Here is a 25,727-nt window from a genome sequence, read left to right as displayed (position 1 = left end):
GGTTAAAAAACAATTAAGTTAAAATGAGAGATTCACAAATTTATCTTTCTTTTGAAAGGAATTTATAGAACTATATGTTTTGAGAAAGACTGGAGTCCTGGAGAACAGATTAACAGTGTAGCATTTGGAGTCAGATCTGAACTCAGTTACCATGTCTGTGGCTCTAAATATGCAGGTTCTTTTTCTAGAAAATAAGTCTACTTCATACACTTATCATGAGGATAAGACAAAATTATTTATGTAAAAAGTTCAGTACAAACTCTGGGGTACTCAATAGAACTATTAATAAAATACTCAATGGTAAAATTAATATTTATTTTGCAAAACCGTATCCAAGCTTTAAGATAAAAAACACAATTTTCTATGTCTAGCATATTACATTTTCTTAATAAATGTTAAACAGCAAAAACTTTAAATGATTGAAAATTGTCACCGTATACTTAATGTATACATTTTCTATATGTCTAGTCAATTTTAAGTTATCTTTTAATTTAATGAATTATCTGGCTTATTTATCTCTTAGTGTTTAGTTATCTTTTTAAGTTTATAACTTCAAAAAATTCATTTGTTATCCTAAAAATTTCACCATTTGTAATTACAGTGTCACTTGCAGTTAGTTCTACATATAATTTATAGCATGGTGGAAACCTTTAGCAGTTACCTTTTACTTTCCAAAAGGAAAATTACCTGATACATTCATGGAAAGTGACTAGAAAAAATTTACAAAACTGAACCCAAGAATATCAAAATCTTAAATGATACTTAAAGTGAATACTAAATAGTACATTTCTAAGGCTGCATTCATCACCTGAAAATACTACCAATTTTAAAAAACAATGACTTAATTTTAAACCAAGAGGATGCAAGTAAGAATTGTGAGATATTAAACATATTAACACTTGCTGAATGTGAATATTTAAAATCTATTTTTGTAAATAATTAACTAAAGGTAAATAATTACTTGCAAAATTCCTAAAAATATTTTAAGACAATTCTCTTTTGTATTACTATGTACAAAAATACTTACAGTTTGATAATATGAGGATGGCGAAACAGTTTTAGATTTTGAATTTCTCGTTTTATTTTTCCAACAACATCTAAACTGCGAATCTTCTGTCTATTTAAGATTTTAACTGCCACTTTATGGCCTGTCAATTGATGTTCTCCAACTGAAGGAAAAAAAAGAAAACATGTTGTCATATGAAAATAATCATTTATTCATGCTTTCTTCCACTGTACCCTAAATTTCTTTATTCATATCTACCACTTTTCTTTTATTACACAGAATTAAAGTTCTTTCTTTTCACTTCCTCCTCTCCTATTAAAATATATACGCCTTGAAGACAGAAACTTTCTTAGTCATCACTATATCCTCTGTTCATTAAACAGTTATTTAAAGGATTATGGAATTCTACATTCCTACAGAAAAATATCAGCAACTTTAGGATATATTTTAGACAGAATAGAATTCATTGTGTTTGTTAATCTTATTTTTCCTCTTTTACTTATTGCTAGTCCTATAATAGAATAAATGGTTGCTGTATTAAGTCAAAAAGTCACAACTATTTCTTCGGAAAATCCACATGTAGCCCTTTTTAAAAACCTTTTCCATAATGCCTGATTGACCTATTTGAAGGGATCTTTACTTCCTTCAAACCCTCTGTTGATAAAAGTTGTATGTCATTTGCTATTTTAAATGTGTGATAGCCATTTACATTTGTGACAAATTATATGCCCTAAATGGTTACTATTAGTTCAGATGCTCCTTGAATAAGATGGCCAGTATTCATTAGAATCTCCCTGGAAGTATGAGAGCAATGTTTCATACACAGACTCAATAAATATATACTACAATAAATGAAACAGTAGTCTTTTCCTTTGTTCATATAACACATTTATAGTGTGGATAAGACTACAAAGTGGATTTAAGGGATATAATAATATTTATAATATTTAATATATTTAATAATATTCAGATGAAAAATCCTTCCTTCAGGGAACAAATTTCTCAGTTGCCTCTTCCATATTTCCCCCAGAAATCTCTCTACATTGATTTCTTTCATCTGAAAAAGTTCCTTTTTATTTATTTGGAGAAAATAAAATTACAGGAGTATAATTTCTTCCATGTTCAACATTTACTTCTTTCCTCCAGCCTCAGAGATGTTGTGGTCCCCTCCAGGCCAAGCCCAGTTTCATCAACTTGTCCTTCAAACCATCTTCCTTACAGTACTCTTATATTCAACTTTCTTTTCTTTTAGATTTATTTATTTATTTATTTGAAAGGCAGAGTTACAGAGGGAGGGAGGGAGGGAGGGAGGGAGGGAGGGAGAGAGAGAGAGAGAGAGAGAGAGAGAGAAAGAGAGGTTTTCCATCCACTGGCTCACTCCCCAGATGGCTGCAATGGCTGGAGTTGCACTGATCTGAAGCCAGGAGCCAGGAGCTTCCTCTGGGTTTCCCATGCAAGTGCAGGGGCCCAAATGCTTGAGCCAACTTCTACTGCTTTCCCAGGCCATAGCAGAGAGCTGGATGGGAAGTAGAGCAGCTGGGACTCAAACTGGCAACTATATGGGATGCTGACACTGCAGATGTTGGCTTTAGCCGCTACGCCACAGCATCGGCTCCTCAATTTTCTTAATACTTCTTTCTCCTCCACCTTTCAACATCCCATACCCTCAAAAACAAACAAACAAACAAAAAAAAACCAACTCTCATCTATTCAGTATCCTCCTCTTGCTTCCAATACTTGTCACGTTGAAATTTCTTAAGCCAGTAATCTAAATTTATTTTCTTCTCTTCCTTCCTTATCATCATCCCTAAGTTCACTGCCATCAGGCTTCTATCTCCTCTTCTCTATGGAAACGAAGGGTCATAAAAGACCTGTTAATTATGAAGCCATGGATACTTCTCAGTTCTCAGATTACTGTAGGCACTGTTGCATTGGACACCACTGGTTACCCCATTTGGTGGCACTGGCCCTCTCCTGGTTATCCTACTTACCCTGATGTCTCCTTTAAATCCTTCACCTATTCTTTAAAGGTTAGTGTCCCCAGGTTTTTAATGAGGCCCAAGGTAGTTCCTTAAGTTATCTCATTCACCTCTCATAGTTTCAGGTACCACTCATATATAATGACTCTACCCCTCCTTTGAATTCATATGTACTATTTCAAGGTTAATATCCCACAAACCTCTCAAATTTGATACATTCAAAATTTAAATAGGGGTAGGCATTTGGCATAGTAGTTATGACACTGCTGTGAGTCCCACATCCCATACCAGAGTGCCTGGGTTCAAATCCTGACTCGACTACTGATTCTAGCTTCTTGCTTATTATACTTTAGGAGGCAGCAGATGGTGGCTCATGTATTTGGGTCCCTGTCACCCTCATATGGGATTCAGATTGAATTCTTGGCTCCTGGCTTTGACCTGGCTCAGTCCAGGCTGTTGTGGGCATTCAGGGAATGAACCATGGGACAAGAGATTCTCATTCATCCATTCCCTCTCTCTCTCTCTCAAGCAAATGCATAAAAATTCTAAAAATAACACTAAAATAGGATTCATTCTCTTTTTATTTAGCCAAACCCATGTACTCTATTTCATTTGGTCGCACACAGCCTATAAGCTAGAAACAAAGGAATCAGCTGATATTATTTCCTAAATATTTCTTGAAGTCAGTTTTGAAGTCTTTATGACAAAAATATTAAAAACAGTGACAGTAAGTAATTATTATGTACTAAACATTATTTTAAGTGCTAGCTGCCCCACTCACTCAATCCTATAACAATGTGAGGAAGTATTATTGTCCTCAAGTACACAGACAAGAAACCTAAGGCACAGAGAAGTTAAATGACTCACACATGGTCACATGGTTAAGTGGTGGCACAATGTGATCAGAAATTGTCTGACTTCAGGGCCAGCATGTTTAACCACAGCAAAACAACATCCCAAACATGAAATGGGCTAAGTTACATATCACTGAGCTTCCTGTCTCTGGAGAGGAGTTTTACCTTAACAATTTCTCAAATAGTAAATTATCACAAAAACTTTAATGAAGCTTGAAAGCTTCTTTCCCCTCATAGAAAACAAACACATTGGAAGAAATGAAATGCAAGCAACCTAACTTTCTAACATCTCAAAATGTGCTTTCGGGGATTCACAAAACCACTACTGATTCCAGGGACTTCTTATTCCATGAAAACAACGTAGATGGTCTCTTGGTTCCTATATTACTCACCTGTAGAGATTTTAAAATGCCCAAATCCTTGTCTGGTTGCCTAACAGCTTTGTCTTTCCCAAATCCCTGACAGCCTCAATGACAGTTACTAGCACTGCAATCTCCTATCTCATCTGCAGTATAAGGAGAAAGAAGAATTAAATTCCTCCTTTCCTATTTGATAGTCAAAACCACAGCTAAAATAACTGCCTACTGAGAACACATGTGATCTTTCCAGATCAAAGAGGTAAGACAAAGGACTCTACCAGCCAAGCAGATGGGTGTTTTGTTTTTAATGCCACATGGTTACTCTGGAAAACAAAGAAACAAAAAAAGTGAGTGAATTCACTCAGAAAACAATATAAAGCATTAGTGTATGAAATCTGAGCAAACAATTAGCTCATTTATCTTTACACACGAAGAAAACCTTCTCTATGAAACAATGGAAAAAAATGGCATTTTCCCTTGAAAGGGTTAAGCACACAGGCTATTTAGATATCTGAGGTCAAAACGGTCAAACATATTAAGATTTGCCTTCTTTTTGTTGAATTATACTAGCTTATTTATTTATTTATTTGACAGAGTTACAGACAGAGAGAGACAGAGAGAAAGGTCTTCCTTCCATAGGTTCACCCCCAAAATGGCCGCCACGGCCAGCACTGCGCCGATCCGAAGCCAGGAGCCAGGTGCCTCTTCCTGGTCTCCCATGCGGGTGCAGGAGCCCAAGCACTTGGGCCATTCTCCACTGCCCTCCCGGGCCACAGCAGAGAGCTGGACTGGAAGAGGGGCAACCAGGACTAGAACCGGCGCCTATATGGGATGCCAGCGCTGCAGATGGAGGATTAACCAAGTGAGCCACGGCACCGGGCCCAGCTTTTTTTTGCCTAATAACTCCTTAAGTGAATTAGTACTTAACCATAATTAATGAAATCCAAATAATCTGTCATAATCATATTCTACCTAAAAGCTAATGAATATTCCTGAAGTTCTTGTAATAAAACAATTTAAGACCATGAATTTTTGCTATATATATTAATGACATAAATTTTCCTTCAAGTGATTTAAAAGAAGAGAAATTAATGGAAAGGCTTTGATTTCATCAAAGGTATTCCCATTCATATAGGCAATCTAAAAACCCTTGCTAAGTCTATGTGCTGGGACTATGATGATCACAGACACATGAAGCACAGATTTTTAATAGGCCTCTAAGTTTCAGTGGGGGAAAAAATAGCAGCAACAAAAGAGCTGATTTAAATTTGTATGGTATTATATCTATTTGAAGACTGCCAGGGAAACCTTATTTACAAAGAGTAAATGAGAAAGAATACTATAGGGGCTGGCACTGTGGCGTAGCAGGTTAAACTGTTACCTGCAGTGCTGGCATCCCATATGGGTGCCAGTTTGAGTCCTGGCTGCTTCACATCCCATCCAGCTCTCTGCTATGGCCTGGGAAAGCAGTGGAAGATGGCCCAAGTGCTTGGACCCCTGCACCGCTGTGGGAGATGCAGAAGAAGCTCATGGCTCTTGGCTTTGGATCGGCCTAGCTCCAGCCATTGCAGCCATTTGGGAAGTGAACCTCTGCCTCTCTGTAACTCTGACTTTCAAATAAATAAAGAAATCTTAAAAAAAAAAAAAAGAAGAAGAAGAAGAAGAAAAGAAGAAAGGAAGAAAAGAGGAAAGGAAGGAAGGAAGGAAGGAAGGAGAAACAGGTGATTCTTTAAAAAAGAAAGAAAGAGGCTGGCGCCAAGGCTCACTTGGCTAATCCTCCGCCTGTGGCGCCAGCACCCCGGGTTCTAGTCCTGGTTGGGGCGCAGGTTCTTTCCCAGTAGCTCTTCTTCCAGTCCAGCTCTCTGCTGTGGCCCGGGAAGGCAGTGGAGGATGGCACAAGGAAGACCTTTCTCTCTGTCTCTCTCTCTTACTGTCTAACTCTGCCTGGCAAAAATAAAAAGAAGAAAGAAAGGAAGAATACTATAAAAACACTGACTGGACAAACTTGCCATAATTTATAATGTCAATACCTATTTTTACAGGAGCCAAAAGGGAAATTCACTTGTTGAACAAACTATTTAATGACTGCCTACCATGGTAATTGCTATGTTAATTACACTCACACTACTCTCCAGAACTGAGGAACAAAGTAACTGTGACACAGCTCTCTGTTCCTAGTGTCTACCACATCTTTATTTCAAAGACATGACTGTCAAATGACATCTGAGTGCAAGGCTACTCAGAGTACAGACCATATCCATCCATTTCTTGTAAGTAGATGTCTCCATGTGCATAGCTTTTGGCTAATTACATGTAAGCAGAAATGTTCCTGGCAGCAGCTTCTTCATCCTTTCCTCCATTTCAAAGTCAGCATTTTGAACCCTGAGGTCAGGCTTAGGCAGCAAGGAGCACCAGATGAGAGCAGCCCAGTTTTTTACACCATCAGCAGTGACAACCATCTGTACCACCTGCTCAGATTTCGCATGAGGGCAAAATTACTGTCTTATTTAATCCATAATTTTGTAGTTTCCATATGTTCCATACCCTGCATGCCCATTAATATCTTACATTTGTATGTTTGTCACAATCCATAAAACACCCCCAATTCACCTATTTTTAAAATAGTTACCTATTTGTTTATTTGAAAGGAAGAGTAACAGAGACAGAGGGAGAAACAAAGATCTTCTATTTATTGGTTCATCCCCAAATGGCTGCAACAACCAGGACTAGGCCAGGTCAAAACCAGGAGCCAAGAAGTCCATCCAGGTCTCCCATGTGGGTGACAGGGGCCCAAGCAACTGGACCATAATCTGCTCCCTCCCCAGGTGTACTAGCAGGAATGCGGATTGGAAGTAAAGCAGCCAGGACTTGAACTAGGGCTCCACAAAGAGATGCAGGTGTCTGAAGCAGGGGCTTAACCTGCTGTACTGCAACACCAGCCCCTTCACCTATTTCTTTAATCCAAACTCCCTGTATCCCTTCCACCCTCTAGTAATCAACATTCTAGTTTCATATTGAGGTTGTTGTTTTTCTTTAGCTCCCACATTCGCAGCAGTGGCCTTCCTGTGTCTGACTTAATTCACTTAACATTAATTCCTCTAGTTCTATCCCTTTTGCTGTAAATGGCAGGATTCCATTCTTTTTATGGCTGAATAGTATTTCATTGTGTGTATTAAAAACCCTCAAGTAAAATTCTTGAAGCCTCTCCTCACCACCCTTTCTGGCACTCTGGTCAATGAGGAAGATGTCATATATATATATATATATATATATATATATATATACATATATATATATATATAGTGACTAGTATACTCTAAATGTACTTTTTATCACAGGATGCATAACACTGGCATTTATTTGATTCCCAGTTCTCCCAGTACAAAATGGGAGAGGTCAAACGTTTGGTCCCTTGTGGTCTACTCTCAGGGACACACAGTTGCTGGCAAAAGTAAGCCAGGAAAAGGAGGCACAGACAGGTTAAGAGTTTGCCCGTATCTCCCAGTAAGTGCCAAGGCCAGGGATTAAAATCAGGCAGGCTGTCTCCAGAGTCAGCCCTCTTAACTGCACTATGAAAATTCAAACAGAGGGAGCTCAGGCATTTGTCAGGATTATGAGAAAACAAATCTCTACACATAAGACAAATTCCTGCACTGAGTAACATGTTGGACTAGATTAAACCTAACTCTACTTCTAACTCTTAAGATTGTCCTAATTAGATCCCCAAGGACCACTCCACACTGGAGGGAATAAATCTTTTAAGCTACTTCTGCCTCTAGATGATCTGGGTTGCTTTTTTGTTGAACATTTTCCAGCTCTGACACATCTTCCTTGATGCACAAAATGCAGAACCTCACACCGTTATGTCACACAAGCGTCAATACACTATTGATCTTTACAAAGATTATAATTTTTAAAATTTCCAATATCATTCCCAAATGAAATCCAGTATTTTCTACCACAAGCAGATCCTGTAAGTTACTGAAGCATAGTTTGAAACATTTCCCTATGTATACATTATTCCATATTAATTCATACCAAATACTCCTGCATTCAATTTCAACATACCACATAATTTAGAATATTATACCTAATAAAACAAAAAAATAAACTGACAATATAGATATGAATTACAATTCACGTATGTGATAGACTTGAACAATGCAGAGTTGCCAAAATGTCTTTCTGTGGGAAAAGCTACAAAAATATTGCATAATAATTTTAATTAGAGAAGGGAAAACGTTAGGACATAGAAAGAATCTAACTACAGGTTGAATATCTCATATCTAAAATACTAGGTTGGAATCAGCAGTGTTTCAGAGTTCAGAAGTTTTTTTAAAAAAATAAAATTGGGGGATATCTGTATAGACTTTTCCAGTCAAGTATCACTAATCCAAAAATCCAAAATCCGAAATACTCTGCATAATCCTCACAAAGCTTTGAATTTCTGAGCATTTCAGACTCGGGTTTTTTTGTTTTTTTGGTTTTTTTTTTTTGGATTAGGAATGCTTAACCCATATTTATTACGCTTCACTGAACCAGCGGGTGCGTGTGGTATTTCTCACGCTTCTACAGGCCTAAACCTGTACAAAAACAACTGTTTGTAAGCAACTTTGGTGATGCTTGAAGACCTTCTTTCTCAATACTCATAGTATTGTGCCCCTGCTAAGTTATTAGCCTTTAAATGTATATGTAGCACTATACAACTGAATATAGCTGAACAAAGCGTCTTCAGGTACATTTGGGATGGTCTAACTTAAAATCTAGGCTACAAAAATGAGCACTAAATCTTTCAGAAGTCCCCCAGTGAAGGCACCAAGAAGACAGCAAAGCAATGGGCATCATCTTGCAGTCTATCTACAGGAGTTCATTTGTAATCTAGACCTTTCCCATAAGCAAAGATAAATTTCAGGTAGTGAGCGTTATTTAAAGACAGTTCATGGCTCTTTAACACAGATAAGGAAATAAAAACTAGCAGCAACATGTCTGCCTTTATGCATACATACTAAACATTTTACATACATTGTTTCATTTTAACTTCATAAAAACCCTGAGAGGAAATTTTATAGGTAAAAAACTGAAGCTTGGACAAATTAAAAATGACTACTACTACGATGGGCATTTGGCACAGCAGTTAAGATGCCATTTGGAACACCCACATCTCACATCGGAGCAACTGGGTTTCAGTCCCACTCTGCTCCTGATTCCAGCTTCCTGGCAGTGTGTATTCTGTGTAGCAGTAGGTAATGACTCCAATATTTTTGTCCCTGCCAGTTATTTGAGAAACCTGGATTGAATTCCTGGCTCCTGGCTTTGGCCTGGCAGAGCCCTAGCTGTTGCAGGCATCTGGGGAATAAACCCTCTATTTCTGCCTTTCAAATAAAATAAAATAAAGTTTAAATGTCTATCAATGGATAAAATCAGACTTAAGTCCAGACCTGATTCTAAAACTTGGATTCTTAATAACTGTAAAATATTGCATTTCATTGCTACCAAAAAGATTTAACTCATAATGCCTAAAACACCATGTTCTATTACAGGTTTTGCAGAATTTAAACACCATAGGTAACAATAATTTGGAGTTGGGAGGAGTGACACATAGAATTCCAAGTTTAGAGGCCAGTGAGATAACTTTCTAGTTAACAGTGGAATTCCTGGCTGTGCCAGTTACAAGACTGTAATGGTCTTACAGCCTGGCTCTGAACCTGACCTTAGGTTTAAGGAGCAGGGAACACTTCTGGCAACAAGACTGGATGAAAAATGAGCAAGGGTAAGTTGTGAGATCTGAGATGACACATTTACCAGTCTACAGCCAGCTCTACAATAGCCTTTTCAGTAGACACCAGGATGGAAACACTTCTGTTCCCCCTGCCAGCTGCTTTTGATCAGAGTGTCCATACCTCACAGAATACTGCAGTAGTGAAATTGAAATGAAAGCAAGAAGAATACTCAACTGACATTCAGTAACTAGTAGTTACTGGGTGGATGATGTGCATGGCTAGCAATAATATCTGCAGTACATGCTTAGGCTCACACTGTACTAGTACTGCTGCTTTAGAATCTAAGAAGGATATGCAAATTGGGTGTGCTATCACTTTCACACCTAAGGCAAACCAACAAACATCTATCAAAGCAGAAGCATTATCTATACATTCAAAGTCTCCAGGAATATTATGCAGTATTGCATTCCAGGAGCTTCTAAAAATACAAAAGTATTGATAGAGGTGAGAACCACCACAACACCAAGATTATAAAAATTACTTAAAGTCCAGGCATTATAGAAGAAATCATATCTTATAGGAAAACAAATTTAGAAAAAGGAGATCTAAATAGTCAATAAACATAAGAAAATGTACTCACTCAATTGTATTAGAATCAGAGAAATGTAAATAAAAGCCACAATGCAATAGGATACCAAAACATATCCACTGGAACAACTACAATAAAAAAGACAAAGGGGCCGGCGCTGTGGCCTAGTGGTTAAAGCTGTTGCCTGATGTGCCAACATCCCAAATGGGTGTCAGTTTGAATCCCAGCTGCTCCACTTTCAATCCAGTTCTCTGTATGGCCTGGGAAAGCAGTAGAGGACGACCCAAGCACTTGGGCCCCTGCACCTGTGTGGGAGACATTGAGGAGGCTCCTAGCTCCAGACTGGTCCAGCTCCAGCTGTTGCAGCCATTTGGAGAGTGAACCAGTGAATGGAAAACTTAGCTTGTATGCGTTCTCTCTCTCTCTCTCTCTCTCTCTCTCCCCAACTCTTTCAAATAAATAAACAAACAAATCTTAAAAAAAAAAAGACAGACAATGCCAAGTATTGCTGAGAATACAGAACAACTAGAACTTTCATATAATGCTAGTGTGGAGGCAAATATTGCAAATGCTTGAGAATAAAATAAATTGATATAAAATGCATACCAATGACTACAACTGAACATATGCATATACTATATGACTTGCCATTCCACTCCTAAATATGTAACCAACTGAAAGGCATATTAAGGTATTATGAGATATTTATAAGGTCTCATTACTGTTCCAGGGATTTAAGCCTTAGGAAGCAAAGACCTAAGAAACGGGAAGACAAGTACAGTGAACTGCTGGAGTGGATCTCCAAGGCATGATGAAATGACCAGACAATTCTTGGGCCTAGGAGGCAAAGTAATTTCAAAAAGGTAGTTATGATTTCAACAGAAATAAAGGTAGTTCTCAAAGACAGAAAATAGTAATGGTAATAATCATGAGTACCAATCACATACGAGGTACACTGTACATGCAAGGGTACTCCAAAAAGTTCATGGAAAACAGAACTGAAAGATGCTTATTTTGAGGCCAGCATTGTGGTGCAGCAGGTTAAGCCACCACCAACAATGCTAGCCTCTCATATGCATGAAAGTTCAAGTCCCAGCTGCTCCACTTTTGATCCAGCTCCCTGCTAATGCACCTGGGGAAAGCAGCAGATAATGTTCTAAGTCCTTGGGCCCCTGTATCCACATCAGAGACCAGGATGGAGTTCCAGACTCCTGGCTTTGGTCTAGCCCATCCCAGGCTGTTGTGGCCACTGGGTGAACCAACAGATGGAAAACCTCAGTATCTCTCTATTTCTCCCTTTCTCTGTAACTCTTTCAAGTAAATAAATAAACCTCTTTTTAAAAGATGCTTATTTCGATGCAAAAAAAGTTAAAATCCATGTATAGCTTTTTCATAATACGCATTTTTTCATGAATTTTTGAGGATCCTTTGTATGCATACATTTCAAACATTTTCTTCAAAGGGTTATCATTTAATCATACTTTCCATGAAATTGCTGAAGTACCTTTGGATGCCTGTGGATGCTCTCCATATATATAGCCACACATAAACACACACATTTGTATCTCTGTGTGTATGTGTATGTAGCACCTTACATATTTTTTTCTTTTTTTTAAGATTTATTTGAAAGTCAGAGTTGCACTGCAGGTGGCGGCTTTACCCGCTCTGCCACAGTGCCAGCTGCTATATATATTTTTCTATTTAAACCCTCCAAGAGTTCTCATGGAGGAGGAAACTGAGGGTTGCAGTTTAGGAAACTTATCTAAAATTCCTATAAGACATTAACATTAAAGCTCTGACTCAAAACTATATCTTGTTATTGCCAAAGCAATCTTCATGGGAGAAAAAAATTGCTGTCTTCTCCTTCTAGTAAACTCTTATTGCTCCTAGTTATTGAAAACAATAACTGGACTAAAAATCCTATTGTTCAAGTACTATACAATTAAATAAAAATTAGGCCGGCGCCATGGCTTAACAGGCTAATCCTCCGCCTTGCAGCGCCGGCACACCGGGTTCTAGTCCCGGTTGGGGCGCCGGATTCTATCCCGGTTGCCCCTCTTCCAGGCCAGCTCTCTGCTATGGCCCGGGAAGGCAGTGGAGGATGGCCCTGGTCCTTGGGCCCTGCACCCGCATGGGAGACCAGGAGAAGCACCTGGCTCCTGGCTTCGGATCAGCACAATGCACCGGCTGCAGTGGCCATTGGAGGGTGAACCAACAGCAAAAAGGAAGACCTTTCTCTCTGCCTCTCTCTCACTATCCACTCTGCCTGCCAAAAAAATAAATAAAAATTATAATTCATTAAAAAGGAGAATTCTTAAGTTCAAGTTCTCATAAGTCTACAAACTATGTACATATGACATGTTTGCCTAGAAGTGCATCTGTCATTGCTAGCTGAGAAAACGCATTTGATGAAATCAATAAAAGTTGTATTTAACGAGGATTTGGTAATTATTCTCAAAGTTTCATCTTTACAAATGTAGCTTCATTCCAAATAAGAATTTTAAAGATCACTTTAAAAATTAGAATACTATGTGGTTATATTATGAAGCTTATAACTCTAGAAGGCTAATGAAAAAAATCTGTAGCTGTAATGTACTACTACTGGGTCCTTTGTATACCATCATTCATAGATTCCAAAGAATTGGATCTCGAACAATTTAAATGGGAATGAATGTGGTACTCTGGAAAACCAAGAGTGATTCAAAATGCAGTCCAAGTAATGACAAAATCTGAAACATGAAAGTAGGAAAAAGCAATATTCATAAGCCTGTTTCCTTACACGTTATATGCTGGTTAAAAATAATGAAGGAATAAATAAATGAATGAATGAATTCTGTGAGTATAGAGTGGATCAAAAATCTGATGAAGAAATAAGAGAGAGGGAGGGGAACTGGAGGGGGAGCAGGGGAGTGAGGGAAGTATAGTTGTCTTCTTGGAATTGTACCTATGGAATGCAAAAAATCTGTTCTCTTTATATTCATTAAAAATTTTTAAAAAAACAAGCATTCTAAATATAATAATCACAAAAAACATAAAGAAAGTGGCAAACACATGAATATTTATTCCATTGCATTAACCAATAAAAGCATATAAATTAATCCACAAAATAATAGTTTAAAAATAATAATAATAATATAATCCCTTGGAGTATATTCCCATTTATAGAGCTCTTATTCCAGATGCTATTAACTGATTATAGGTCATTTTCACAATAAATAATGATTTTTGGTACAAGAACTGACAAATCATGTTTACCTTTGTATATATCCAGAAAAACTGTATTAAAAGAAGGCAGGGGCAGGCAATGTTGTACAGCAGGCTAAGCCACCACTTGGGATGCCCAAATCCCATATCTAGTGCCTGGTTTGTGTCCCACCTACTCTGCTTGTGATATAATTTCCTGCTAACATCCTTGGGAAAGCAGCAGAGAATGGCTCAAGTACTTGGGCCCCTGCCACCCACATGGGAGAGCTGACTGGAGTTCCTGACTCCTGGCTTTGGCCTGGCCTGCAATGGCTATAGCAAGCATTTGGAGTGTGAATCAGAAGATGGAAGACATCTGTCTGTCTGTCTCTCCCTCTGTCTCATACACACACACATCCACTCACACTCCCTGCCTCCCTTCCTCCCTCTGTATCACTCAGCCTTTAAAATAAATAATTTTTTAAAAAAAGATTTATTTATGTATTTGAAAGAGTTACACAGAGAGAGAAGAAGAGGCAGAGAGAGAGAGAGGTCTTCCACCCACTTGTTCACTCCCAAGTTGGCCGCAATGACCAAAGCTGCACCTATCAGAAGCCAAGAGGCAGGAGCTTCTTCTAGGTCTCCCACGTGAGTGCAGGGGCCCAAGGACTTGGGCCATCTTCTACTGCTTTCCCAGGCCATAGTCAATAGCTGGGTCGGAAATGGAGCAGCTGGGACTTGAACCGTTGCCCATATGGGATGCTGGCACTACAGGTGGAGGCTTTATCTGCTATGCCACAGCGCCAGCCCCCAAATAAAAATTTTTTAAGAATAAAAAGGGCCGGCGCCGTGGCTCAACAGGCTAATCCTCTGCCTTGCGGCGCTGGCACACCGGGTTCTAGTCCCGGTCGGGGCACCGATCCTGTCCCGGTTGCCCCTCTTCCAGGCCAGCTCTCTGCTGTGGCCAGGGAGTGCAGTGGAGGATGGCCCAAGTCCTTGGGCCCTGCACCCCATGGGAGACCAGGAGAAGCACCTGGCTCCTGCCATCGGAACAGCGCGGTGCGCCGGCTGCAGCGCGCCTACCGCGGCGGCCATTGGAGGGTGAACCAACGGCAAAAGGAAGACCTTTCTCTCTGTCTCTCTCTCTCACTGTCCACTCTGCCTGTCAAAAATAAAAATTAAAAAAATAAAATAAAAAGGAGTTTATTTCCACAGGGAGAAAATATAAGTCTCTGATTTTTTTTTTATATTTTTTGCCAGGCAGAGTTATACCTGATATGTTTTTTATATCTTCTTTCTATCCCTTTGTATCTCTACGCCTCAATCTGGATATTTTCTTCTGACCTATCTTCCAATTCACTCATCCTCCCTTCAACAGAATCTAAGCTGTTATAAAACCATCCTAAATGTTCTCATTCAATTACTATATTTTTAAGTTCTAGAATTTTCTTATAGATTTTAGTTGTCTGCTAAAATACGCCATCTTTAACATATTAGTGTTATTTTAAAGTCCATAACGTAAGAAAGGGGCAGATAAACTTAATCAGTCTGAGATTAGCCTGATTCTAAGGAAGATTTTAATTTTCAGAGGGCTGCAACCAAAAAGTTAACTATTACCAAAAACTCCCCTTGATAAGCTGTGAACTCCAACCACTGTCTCCCTAGGACTCAATCTCTGCTTAGTTCTGCCTCTTAGTCACTTTTGTCTGCTTAGCTTCTTACATTCTCATTCTTTCAAATTAGGAAACAACTTAAAGAGAAAATCCAAAAGGGGATGTCAGATTCATTCTAACATTTTTTTCACTAGGATATTTACCACTTCCTCTGAACAAATTTAACTTCCTTCATTTTCCCTAGATTTTCTAATTGTTCTTGACTATCAAGTTAATTTAATACTAACTAGAAGTCATAGCCAAGACAGAAGTCAATGTCACTAGAAAAAACTGCATACTCAATAATAAATTTAAGTTAAAAGAAACTTAGATTACCTATGCCAACCATCCATTCAAACTAGGAATTCTAGCAGTAGTAACAATCTTGATATATAACCAAGTAACTGTATCTAGTTAAATATGTCGATAACAGAAATCTTATTAATTTATGGTAGGCCCATAATTGTATCACCGCTACATAAATATTTTTTATTATAATTTCTCTTTGAGACATTCATCTAATAGAGTTCTATCCTTCAAAGCACAAGTTATTATGGTGATTCCTTTTTCTAGATGATGATTCCTTCTATATTCATAAGGAGCTATCACATCTAAAACATAGTTTCTCATAGTGTGAAAAATACAAAGTTCCTTTACCATACCTCACATGGAATACTTTTTTGGATCCCTCAATATAAAAATAATTCTCTGAATGAATTATACTTGGCTAAGGCTGTGCCAAATTGTGGTGCCAAGAATCGAACCTAATATTCAAAGTTTGGCTTAATCTAACATATAGCAAAACTATACTATGTCTACAATTACCAACTATTTGGCCTCTGCCCCCCTATTTTCCATCCAGGAGCAATCTTTATATTTAAGCATTCATAACACTGACTTCCCAAGCTTGGGATCCCCTAAAATCCAACATCTCAGAAGCTACTGTCAACTATTCTATTCTTTTATACACCTGTGTTTTGGTTTTGGTTTTAATCTAAGAGCTAGATTTGACATTTTTCCCTACTGAATTTCACCTTCTTGGTTTTCAATCTGAATCTTGGTTAGCAATCTGAATAAAGTGTGCAATTTTAGATTCTGATTCTGTGATTTATCTACTAATTATTTCATCTGGCTTTGGGCCATCCTAAATAAGAATTTTTACTATAATTATTAGATCTAATTCCACATGAAAATAACTTACAAAAGTTTAAATACAGGCCAGACGCCATGGCTCACTAGGCTAAACCGCCTGAGGCGCTGGCACCCTGGGTTCTAGTCCTGGTCGGGGCGCTGGATTCTGCCCTGGTTGCTCCTCTTCCAGTCCAGCTCTTTGCCGTGGCCTGGGAAGGCAGTGGAGGATGGCCCAATTGCTTGGGCCCTGCACCCACATAGGAGACCAGGAGGAAGCACCTGGCTCCTGGCTTCGGATTGGCGCAGTGCGCCAGCCACAGCACACCAGCTGTAGCAGCCACTTGGGGGGTGAACCAATGGAAGGAAGACCTTTCTCTCTCTCTCTCTCTCTCTCTCTCTCACTGTCTAACTCTGCCTGTAAAAAAAAAAAAAAAAAAAAAAAAAAAAAAAAAAAAAAAAAAAAAAGGTTAAATATAGTCAAGAGTAGTCAAGAGTACAATGTTCCTTTTATGATGATATTCAACTTCTCTGCCAGCAGTTGTTTGGTAGCAATAGACCATCCAGAGCATATTTCTTCATCTCATCCACCAAGATACTATAAAACACAAAGACAAAGTAAAATGTCTTGCTGAAATCAATTTACAGTATACAAGAGGACTTCAAAAAGTTCACGGAAAATTGAAAGCTTATTTTACTGTAAAAAAATTGAAATATATGCATAGTATTTTTTAAAGATTTATTTTATTGCTGACTTAACAATTTGACACTCCTGTTCATGGCGTCAGTAATCTCCCTAGGCTCTAGTCATGAGTTGCCAGGGCTATGGAAGCCTTTAGAGTTCGCTGACTTTGATCTTATTCCAATAGGGTCATACTCAAAGTGGAGGTTCTCTCCCCCCTTCGGAGAAGGGTACCTCCTTCTTTGACGGCCCCGTTCTTTCCACTGGGATCTCACTCACAGAGATCATTCATTTAGGTCTTTTTTTTTTTTTTCCATGATATCTTGGCTTTCCATGCCTGCTATAGTCTCATGGGCTCTTCAGCCAGATCTGAATGCCTTGAGGGCTGATTCTGAGGCCAGAGTGTTGTTTAGGACATCTGCCATCCTATGAGTCTGCTGTGTATCCCACTTCCCATGTTGGATCTTTCTCTCCCTTTTTGATTCTATCAGTTAGTATTAGCAGATACTTGTCTTGTTTGTGTGATCTCTTTGACTCTTAGACCTATCAGAGCAATCAATTGTGAGCTGAAATTGATCACTTGGACTAGTGAGATGGAATTGGTACATGCCACAGGAGTCACTGTGTACTTACACCCCATGCGGGATCTGTCCCTAATGTGTCGTCTAAAGCCAAGTGATGCTATGACTGGTACTGAAACAGTATTTTTATACTTTGCGTTTCTGTGTGGGCGCAGACTGATGAGGTCTTTGCTAATTATATACTGAAGTGATCTTCTGTATATAAAGAGAATTGGAAATGAAAAAAAAAAAAAACAACCTGGTGTTAAAATGGAAATGGCATAGAAAATTAATTATTTTGAAAAAAAAAATTATGTAGGATCTCTGTCTTTAATGTGCTGTACATTGCTATTTAATGCTATGATTAGTAATCCAATGGTAGTTTTTTCACTTGATCTTGCTATATGGGCAAAATGTTGAAATCTTTACCTAATATATACTAAACTGATCTTCTGTATACAAAGAGAATTGAAAATGAATCTTTACACGAATAGAAGGGGAAAGGGAGCAGGAGGGGCGAGGGTTGCGGGCGGGAGGGAAGTTATGGGAGGGGGGAAGCCATTGTAACCCATAAGCTATACTTTGGAAATTTATATTCATTAAATAAAAGTTTAATAAAAAAAAAGATTTATTTTATTTTCTTGAAAGACAGTTAGCGAGAGAGAGGAACAGACATAGAAAGAGGTCTTCCATCCACTGGTTCCCCCCCAAATGGCTGTAACAACCAAGGATGGGCCAGCCAAAGCCAGAAGCAAGGAGTTTCTTCTGTGTCTCCCACGTGGATGCAGGAGCCCAAGCACTTGAGTCATCCTCCACTGATTTCCTAGGATCATTAGCAGGGAGCTAGACTGGAAGTAGAACAGCCAGGATTTGAAGAGACACCCATATGAGATGCCAGCTTTGCAAGCTGTGGCTTTACACACTACACCACAACACAGGTCCCCATAGTTTTTTCATTTTCCTTTTTTTTTTTCCCTAATGATAGAAAACCATATATTTAGAATTAGCCAGCTGGCTTCAGTTTAGATGATACCAATTTTGTTGTGACATCCAAAGCATCATAATCAAGAGCCAGTCGAACACATGCCTTCTTCTCTCCATCAGGACTGATCGGGGTGTTGACTTTGGCCACATCAGTGACACAGTTTCTTCACAGCCTGTTTTATCCGGGGCTTGTTGGCCTTGGCATCCAAAAGGAACATGACTGTGGTGTTGTCTTCCATCTTCTTCATGGCCGACACAGTGGTTAGGGGGAATCTGATGATGGCCTTGTGTCAAGCTTCTTTCTCCTGGAAGCACTCTTCTGCGGATACTCGGGCTGCCTTTGGGGGAGTAGTGTCTCAGACCACTGAACCTGGGTGATGTACAAATCACTTTGTGTGTGTGTGTGTGTGTGTGTGGCTGTGGACACCTTTCAGCACTGCCTTCTGTGCCTTCAAAGCCTTTGCTCTGACTTTGACTTTGGCTTTGGGAAGAACAGGAGCTTCCTTCTTTCCCTTGGGCATCATTTTGGTGAAAAGGCTATGCATAGTTTTTTTCATGATACACATTTTCCATTACCTTTTTGAAGACTTCTCAACTGTTATATTACCTAACTGAATTAGTAGAGCACTGACATATAAATCCAAGAAAAGGTAGACACATCATACAATGCTTGACCTAAGTTTTCAAATGTGAAACAAGAAATCTCTGAAGCAAATATGTTATTTACATTTCAAAACACTGTTAACATTTGAAGCAAATGACAGATAGCCCCCATCTTATTTCAAATTCGTAAATCAGCTGTTGTAGTATCAATTGCCCATTAGCATTGGTAAAAATAATTTTGCTTAAAACTAAATATGACTAAACACAACTAAAACCTGACATACACAGGTTGTATTATTCCATTAAGGTTAGGCAAAATGAAATCAGTTATGAAATGCCTTTTAGCACCAATTTATAGTAAGTCTCATTTAAAAAGAAAATGAAAACAAGTAACACAATAGCTCCCAAATATGAACCTAGAAAAAAATAAATTTTTAATTCTATTTTCAATGACAGCCAAATTTAACTGCTTTATTTATAACTCATTTTTAAAGGAGAAACAGAGATATTTAATGAAAACATATTGCTTACCATGTTTAAACACTACATAATATGTATTAAATATGAAGAAAACTACTTTGAAAAACAAAATATTTTAATAAATTAATATATTTACATACAGAGTAACATAAATTATGGTAAGATTTGATAAATTATCTTTAATCTTATAAAAGGTTATCTGGAAAAAATCCAAGAATATATTAAAAGAATTATTCATACTTTAAAAACAAAGGCACCACCAAAATACTGTAAAATTTATCAGAGGCAAACACCATCAAACATGAAACACCACTTAAGCAAGGATACCCTTCCCTTGAAGAGGTGAAAAAGGTTTCTATTAATAGCAGAGATAAGAACGCTCTGAAATTCTTTCCTTAATAACACCACCCTAAAAATAAAATGGTTCACCACTTTCCAAAACAAACACATTGCTTTGCATATGTATTTCAACCGCTTAAATAACAGAAATATAAACTGGATTCAGAGTACTTTCTCTTACCATTCCCATCAAATAAATCTACCAGATAGACTGGCTCTCATTTTTAAAAGACAGTATGTTTAGGGGTCTTGTGCCAACTGCTTTCTCATTATCTCTTAAATTATCTTCCTCTAGTAGAAAATTAAATAATTCCTCTATAAAATGTTTTCTCTTTCATCAAGAAAACCACAGGAATCTCAGGAGAATAAACAGATTGATACTATCATTACAAAACAGTACCAAATTCTTTCAGGAAAGCTAACATGAACCAACCACAAAATATGTGACTATTTTGGCATGTTTCTACCCAAAACACACACACATACAAGATCAAGCAGTGCTGTGTCAGCAGGGACAGGGAGAAAGTCCAGGGAACTGAGGTCATTACTGCACTATCTGAACAAACAACCAAACATTTCTATTTTATCCAGAAATGTTAAAGGAAAGGGTGTTAGAAAGGCAAATTTTTAAGCTCAGAATGTGTTCTCCATCCTTAAAAACAATAAACTTTATTACTTTTAGCTCTACTAAATGTAGACTGCTTTAACATGACCCGGACACACAAACTGCCTGATGCTGCTGCCACTTCTTCCCTCCCAGCTTTTGCCTCTTTACGATCTGATCACTAGCACAGGGATTGGAATAAATGCTGATTAAGTGTTTCTGTACATTATGTGTTTGTACATATGCCTTGGGAAAGTGTACAGGACAGGGTGGAAAGTGAGCAATGTCTACAGAATTTTGTTCACAAAATTCATTCACAAAAGAAAAATGACCAGAGAAAAACAAGATAAAGACAGTCAACTTTTCTTCCCCCTCTTTAAAAAAAATTCTGCTTTCAGAGCCAGGTCACTGATCAGTCTCATAGTTCAGTTAACAGAGCTTATGTGCAAAGGATCTTCAAAAATGGAAAATTCATATTATGAAAAACTATGCATAAATTTCAAAAACATTCTGCTCCAAAATAAACTTGTCTTTTAACTCCATCTCCCACCAACTGATCAGGGTATCCTTCTACACAGTAAGTACACAAAAGTACAGAAGTACTCTTGATTACCTTTTCACCTACATGCACTTTCTCAAGTACTTCTCCTAGCAGTGTAAAGAAACATAGTATTATTCCCTGCTCACAGAGCAAAAGAGTTTGTCATAGGACCACACAGATGACCTACAACAAACCAAAGACCAAGGTCTTTCAAATCCAATGTTCTCTAGTCTATAAAGAGTATCTATACATCACATTGCCTTTGGGGATCTACCCTGAACCTACCTATTATTTATCACATTGCTTCGTATTGGAAAAGACTTTTTGTAAGTCAATTACTGATTGCAAAATTGAACAAAATCCATTCAGAGATTAAGTAAAAAATTATCTTTGTCAAAAATCACATAAATGACATAGAAATTAGGAAAAAAAATCTAAATAGCACATGTTCATTTAACTGATTGTTTGAAAAACACAACTAAAATGATTTTTATTCAATCACTAATCCAGCAGACTCCATATCCACAAGTTTGCATCTAAAGATTTAACCAACCTCAGATTAAAAATACTCAGAAAAAAATCATGTCCAAACAAGTACATTTTTCCTTGTCATTTTCCGCTAAAGAATACAGTACAACTATACATGTGGTTGATATTGCATATAGAAGGATGTGCATAACCTATATTCCAATACTATCTGCTTCTCAATTTCTTAATTTGTTAAATGGAGATAATAACAAACCCAGATGGTTAGTCTGGGGAATAAATAAAAAGCAAATGCACACATAGTATACTGATTACAATATAATTAAACAACTTGTAGCTTTTATCACTAAAATGTCACAATGAGATTTTCCCTTCTACATCACATTTGCATTTCAGCTCTGGGTTCAGTAATTCAATTTATTATTAAACCAAGATGAACAATGAAATACATCTACTTTTTGGATTTAAATCTAAAATGGTCAGTTTAATGATAAAGCTGTAAAGGGTCTTGCAGATTATGTGTTCTAGTATTTTCCTATAGGAGAGGAAGAAAACAAGTCCCAGAGTGGTTAAATTATCTACAGCCTTCTCATTGGCATGGAAAACAAATAAGGGATCTAAAAAAAGAAGAAGAAACAGAAGCTTCACCAACTGACCACATGGTTACCTGAAATTTGATTTATCATTTAGGACTTAGTATTTATATTTCAAAAAACTGTTAACACTACTTAAATTTTTTCTTAATTTTTCCATTTTTTCCATTTGTGTATCCTTCCTGTTATCTCAAAAATAAGAACTAATATAATATTTAATTTCTTAAAAGCCAAGTCTGTGGGCCACTCAAATAACTGTTTGAAAAACAAAAAATTCTGATCTCCCTTAGAGACTTTGCTAGCTACAAAGATGACTTAGGTAGAAACAAAGAATCCTTAGCCTACAATTCCTCTGAAGAACAATCATATTGTAAACCACATCTATTAGTCTTTAATCTTAAAATGCAGGCTTCTTTTCATATAAATAATTGGTATTATATTATAAACTTATTTTTCTTCAACCAGAGTTTGTATAACACAAATAACAAATTTATGTTTCTAGAATTTCTATCATCTTGAATGTTAGATAAGTGAACAAGTCTAATGACAAGAGCTTTCAAACAGCAGTTCTACCCTACCCAGAAAGAAAACCTAAATAATCAATATATAGAAAAAATTAAGCAGATGAAAAGCATTACTTCTAAATCATGTCAGGCAATATAATCTGTTTCCATAAGCACTACCCTAGTAATCTAATTATACTATAGGCTAATGAAAAAGAAAAAACTTAAAAATTTTAAATAAGGTTTTAATTATTTATCAACAAATACAGGGATTCTCCTATACCCTTTAAAAACAACTTGAAAACAATGCTATTCAATGAAAATGATGTGACTTTGAATTTCTACTTACTATACCTAACTTTGGTCCATAAATTGGTACATCAACAATTAAATTTTCAATTAGCCTAACACTTAAGAGAGAAAGCATCTAAAATGTTTCTCCTTCATTCCCATGCTTTTATAGCCATATAAAATTAAATCATCCATTAAGTTTCTCAGCAGAAATTAATTTTCAAAAATCTAAATCCGTAATAAGTGAAATGCATGTGCTTCAACAAACAATACCAGGACAATCAAACATCCACGTGCAAACAATTTATCTTAAAACCTCATCTCACACCATTTATGAGAATTAATTCCAAAGGGATCATGAGTTTAAATATAGTAGCTAAAACAGAAAAACATTTTTAAGAACACATAAAAGACCTTGATCTAGGCAAGGATTTCTTATGATATCAAGAGCATAGTCCATGGAAGGAAAAAAAATGGTAAATCAAAACTCATGAAAATTCAAAAATTTCATACATGGAAAGAGCATTAAGGGAATGAAAAACAATACACTGGGAGAAAATACCTGCAAAACATATCCAATAAAGGACTTATATTTACAATTTACAAAATATTCTTAAGACTCAACGGGTAAGATAACAAATAACTCATGTTAGTCTGTTTTCTGTTGCTGTAACAGAATGCCTGAGCCTGGGTCATTTATAAAGGAAAGAAGTGTGCTTTGTGTCATCACTGTGGAGGCTGGGGAGACCCAAAGCATCCACTGGGCTTCTGGTGAGGGCCTGCTGTTTCACTTGCAGGCAGAATGAAGAAGGGGGAATGAGTGTAGGCCCAAGAGGCAGCCTCACTTTATAACCACTACCCTTTGCAGTCACTAACCCACTCCCATGAGAAAACTATCAATGACTCTCAACCTGTTAAAGTCCCATCACCTCTTAATGCAGCTACACTGGGAACAAATTTCAACAAGTTTCAAAAGAGAAAAACCACACTCAGACCACCAGCACAATCCAATCAAAAAATGAGCAAAAGATAGAAAAAGATATTTCCTCAAAAATACAAGCATGGATTTCAAGATTTACAGCAACATAAACTTATCTTTTAATTCCATTTTCCACAAACTTTTGAAGTAAGCCTTATATATTGATGACTAACAAGTACATGAAAAGATATTCACTACCATTAGTCACTAGGGAAATGCAAAATTAAAGTCTCAATGAGAGACCATTTCACATTCACTCAAATAACTATAAAATCATACAAACAATAACATTGGTAAAGATATGGAGACAAGGAACTTTCATACATTATTGATGAGACTATAAAATGATAAAGCCATTTTGAAAAACAGGTCAGCACTTTTTCAAAAAATTAAACATAAGACTGTTATATGACCTAGTAATTCCACCTCTAGGTATCTACTCAAGGATAGATGGATGGATGGATGGATGGATGGATAGATAGATAGATAGATACTCTGCATACCGACTTGCATGTGAACAGTTGTGGTGGCATTATTGTGATATCCCAAATGTAAAATAATGTCCAACTGGGGATAGACAAAATGTGGTACATCTATAAAATGGGAAATTATTCAACAATGAAAAGAAGAAATTAATAACACACATTAGGCAATGCATGAACCTCAAAAGCATCATTAAAGAAGCCAGATATGACAGATGCCACACTGAATAACCACATTTATAAGAAGTGCCTAGACAAGGCAAATTAACTGTTTCCTGGGGCTGGGGCTAGAGATGGGATTCACTGTAAACAGTATGAAAGATCCTACACTGGTATTCTAAAGGAATCTAAAAAATGATCTTGGAAGTGGTGGTAACATTTGGTAAAGTTATTGAAAACTGTTGCATTATACACTTTTTTTTAAAGATTTATTTATTTTATTTGTCAGAGAGAAGAGATTTTCCATCCACTGGTTCACTCTCTAAATGTCCAAAACAACCAGGGCTGAGCCCAGTGGAAAGCAGGAGTTTCTTCTGGGTCTCCCACGCAGGTGGCAGGGCCCAAGGACTCGGGTCATCCGCCACTGCTTTCCTGGGCACATCAGCAGGGATGGGAAATGGAATAGCTGGTACGTGAACCTGTGCTCTGATATGGGATGCAGTATCACAGGTAAGGGCTTAAGCCACTGTGCTATAATGCTGGCACCAATGGGTAGATTTTTTGATAAGTAAAATATACCTCAATAAAGCTGCTTTTAAAATGCATGTGTTTTTGTTTCACCTGTCCTTTGAAGAATTAATTTTTTTTTTCTTTTTGACAGGCAGAGTGGACAGTGAGAGAGAGAGACAGAGAGAAAGGTCTTCCTTTTTGCTGTTGGTTCACCCTCCAATGGCTGCCGTGGCTGACGCGCTGCGGCCGGCGCACCGCGCTGATCTGATGGCAGGAGCCAGGTGCTTCTCCTGGTCTCCCATGGGGTGCAGGGCCCAAGCACTTGGGCCATCCTCCACTGCACTCCCGAGCCACAGCAGAGAGCTGGCCTGGAAGAGGGGCAACCGGGACAGAATTGGTGCCCCGACCGGGACTAGAACCCGGTGTGCCAGCGCCGCAAGGCAGAGGATTAGCCTGTTGAG

At 37.7% G+C, this 25,727-nt stretch overlaps 1 protein-coding gene across 4 annotated transcripts in view; it reads right to left on the bottom strand.

Annotated features, from left to right (window-relative positions):
- Positions 1-25,727, bottom strand: part of PRKAA2 (protein kinase AMP-activated catalytic subunit alpha 2) — an 84,603-nt gene that overhangs the window by 56,099 nt on the left and 2,777 nt on the right. For 2 of the 4 annotated variants that reach the window (XM_062191403.1, XM_062191404.1), the window contains one exon: positions 1,028-1,169. The exons of the other annotated variants lie outside the window; for them this stretch is intronic. In XM_062191403.1, the coding sequence (XP_062047387.1) occupies positions 1,028-1,169 (142 nt within the window). The remainder of the gene's footprint in view (positions 1-1,027; positions 1,170-25,727) is intronic. 4 annotated transcript variants of the gene reach the window in all.

Source organism: Lepus europaeus, chromosome 5 (assembly GCF_033115175.1).
Source record: "Lepus europaeus isolate LE1 chromosome 5, mLepTim1.pri, whole genome shotgun sequence".
NCBI classification, from domain to species: Eukaryota; Metazoa; Chordata; class Mammalia; order Lagomorpha; family Leporidae; genus Lepus; species Lepus europaeus.
This window is presented reverse-complemented; position numbering and strand designations above follow the sequence as displayed.